At 62.3% G+C, this 3,091-nt stretch overlaps 1 protein-coding gene across 1 annotated transcript in view; it reads right to left on the bottom strand.

The window, feature by feature from the left end:
• LOC104292751 (filamin-C-like) overlaps nucleotides 1–2,283 on the bottom strand; it is a gene marked incomplete at its 3' end in the record, with an annotated part of 5,266 nt that extends 2,983 nt beyond the window's left edge. The window contains exons 1-4 of the mRNA XM_009892164.1: nucleotides 2,115–2,283; nucleotides 1,876–2,016; nucleotides 1,576–1,704; nucleotides 1,269–1,442 (exon numbers count right to left, since the gene is read on the bottom strand). Of these exons, the coding sequence (XP_009890466.1) occupies nucleotides 1,269–1,442; nucleotides 1,576–1,704; nucleotides 1,876–2,016; nucleotides 2,115–2,283 (613 nt within the window). The remainder of the gene's footprint in view (nucleotides 1–1,268; nucleotides 1,443–1,575; nucleotides 1,705–1,875; nucleotides 2,017–2,114) is intronic.
• Nucleotides 2,284–3,091: the final 808 nt, after the last annotated feature.

The raw sequence follows: 3,091 nt of genomic DNA, 5'->3' as shown, positions 1-3,091 counted from the left end.
CACGGTGGCCATGGGGACAAGGTCCCCACACTCTGGGATGGATGGGGTCTCCATAGATGAGTGAAGAAGGTTCTCAAGGCCGTGGGATAGGTTCCCCACGAGGTGCCCTGGGCCACGTGATGAGGTCCTGGTGGCCACGCAGGCCACCATCCCGTCAAGGTCAAGGCCACCTGATGGAATCTTGGAGGTTGGGAATGGATGGGGGGGCCCGTGGCCGTGTGGCCCCATGGTCAAGGTCCCAATGGCTGCGTGAAGGGGATCCCCGTGGTTGGGGTTGGACGGGGTCCCCATAGCCGTGTGATGGTGTCCCCAAGACCCCCCCAAGGTCCCCACGGCCAAATGATGGGGTCTCAGTGGCCAGGGATGGCCAGGGACACCACGGCTGTGTGATGGCTTCCTGGTGGCCATGAAGGTGGCCCCACCACCATATGGACAAGGTCCCCATGGCTGAGGCTGGACAGGGTCCCCATGGCCACGTCATGGTGTCCCCATAGCTGTGTAATGTGGTCCTCAAAGCCCCACAAGGTCCCCATGGACCATGTGATGGCGTCTTGGTGGCCAAGGATGGCCAAGGACATCACGGCTGTGTGATGGGTTCCCAGTGGCCATGCAGGTATCTCCGTGACCATGACCATGACCACGCAAGGTCCCCATGACCATATGGGGTCCCCACGACCATATGGAGGTCCCGAGGTGACCACATGGGGTCCCCACGACCATATGGAGGTCCCGAGGTGACCATATGGGGTCTCCATGACCATATGGAGGTCTCGAGATGACCACATGGGATCCCCACGACCATATGGAGGTCCCGAGGTGACCATATGGGGTCTCCATGACCATATGGAGGTCTCGAGGTGACCACATGGGATCCCCATGACCATATGGAGGTCCTGAGGTGACCATATGGGGTCCCCACGACCGTATGAAAGTCCCGAGGTGACCTTATGGGGTCCCCACGACCATATGGAGGTCTCAAGGTGACCACATGGGATCCCCACGACCATATGGAGGTCCCGAGGTGACCATATGGGATCCCCACGACCATATCGAGGTCCCGAGGTGACTATATGGAGTCTCCATCACCATATGGAGGTCCCAAGGTGACCACATGGGGTCCCCACGACCATATGGAGGTCTCGAGGTGACCTTATGGGGTCTCCATCACCATATGGAGGTCCCGAGGTGACCATATGGGGTCTCCACGACCACCTGGAGGTCCGGAGGACCTCGGTGACATCCCCAAGATGACTGGGGTCCCGTCTCACCGGTGATCTTGGCGGTGAAGGGGCTGCCCGGGATGTGCTTGTCATCGAAGCGGACGATGATGTTGTAGTCCCCGGGGGCGGTGGGCAGGTAGGACACCGTGCAGGTCCCGTCTTTGTTGTCCTGGCAGGTGATCTCCGCCTTGGAGGGACCCTCCACCGCCAACGAGAGCCCACCTGGGGGGGGGACGGGGAGGGAGGGCCACAGGGTGAACGTCGGAGGGGGTCTCCAACCCTTTCTCCCGATGGCACTGGGAAGGTCTCGGTGACCCTCCCAACCCTTCTGGTGGCCCTTTTGGCCACCGCTCACCTTCCCCGGCGTCCTTGGTGACGATGGTGAAGGTGCACGGCTTGTTGACCATGCCGTGGCTCAGCCCCGGCCCGTAGGCGCTGACGTGTCGCGGGTTGATGGCGTCCACGTAGAACTGGAGGGGACTCCCTGGGGACAACGAGGGGACCGACGGTCAAAGACCACCCACCCCACCTCAACGGGGACAACCCCCTACCGCCGTTGGCCGCTCAACCCACGGCTGCCCAACCGGGGCGAAGGAGACATCAACCTCCCTCAGCCGCCTCCCAGTAGCTCCCAGTAAGCTCCCAGAGGTCTCACCGGGGATGTGGTTGCCGTCGTAGCGGATGTCCATCTCGTGGAGCCCCTTCTCAGTGGGGGCGTAACGCACCGTCACCGTCCCGTCCTTGTTGTCGGTGATGTTGGGTCGCGCCGTCTTCCCCGAGGGCATCCTCACCTCTCCTGGGGGTCACCACGTCACAGGTCGGCCGGTGCCCCACTGCGCCCCACAACCTGCTCCGTGCTGTCCCCACCACCACTGCCCCCACCCCACCCCATACCTGTGATCTCACCCTTCTGGACGGTGAAGGGGATGACGAGGTTGAAGGGCCGGAGGTTCTCCGCGGTGGCCGGGGGCTCCTCCGTGGCCTGACGCCGTGGGGCAGAGAGGAGGTGTAAGAACCACGGCATCCCATCGCGGGCGGGTGCCAACCCCACGGTGACCGTCATGGTCTCCCAAGCCCATGGTGGCCACCACGGCCCCAGTTCTCTGCCCCATGGTGCCCATCATGGTCTCCCAACCCCATGGTGCCCACCACGGCCCCAGCTCTCTACCCCATGGCACCCATCATGGTCTCCTGACCCCATGGTGTCCACCACGGCCCCAGCTCTCTGCCCCATGGTGTCCATCATGGTCTCCCAACCCCATGGTGCCCACCACGGCCCCAGCTCTCTGCCCCATGGCGCCCATCATGGTCTCCTAACCCCATGGTGCCCACCACGGCCCCAGTTCTCTGCCCTATAGTGTCCATCATGGTCTCACAGATCCACACTGTCCACCATGGCCCCAAATGTCTGCCCCATGGCGCCCATCATGGTCTCCCAACCCCATGGAGCTCACCAGGGACCCAAACCTCTGCCCCATGGTGTCCACCATGATATCCCAACCCCATGGAATTCACCCTAGCCCCACCTCAGTCCCATGGCGCCCATCATGGTCTCCCAAACCTACTCTGTGCATCATGGTTACCTCACCCCATGGTAGCTACCATGGCCCCAGCTCTCTGCCCCACGGTGTCCATCACAATCTCCCAACCCCATGATGTCCACCACAGCCCCAACCCCATGGAGTCTATCATGATCTCCGAATTCAGTGAAGCCAACCATGGTCACCCAGCTCTGGTGTCCACCACGGTCTCCCAACCCCATGGATCCTACGGTGTCCACCACAGTCTCCCAGCCCCATAGCGCTTATCATGCTCTACCATGGATCCTACGGTGCCCACCACGGTCTCCCAACCCCATGGATCCTACGGTG

Source organism: Charadrius vociferus, unplaced genomic scaffold (genome assembly GCF_000708025.1).
Source record: "Charadrius vociferus isolate BGI_N301 unplaced genomic scaffold, ASM70802v2 scaffold1419, whole genome shotgun sequence".
Classification (NCBI taxonomy): domain Eukaryota; kingdom Metazoa; phylum Chordata; class Aves; order Charadriiformes; family Charadriidae; genus Charadrius; species Charadrius vociferus.
This window is presented reverse-complemented; position numbering and strand designations above follow the sequence as displayed.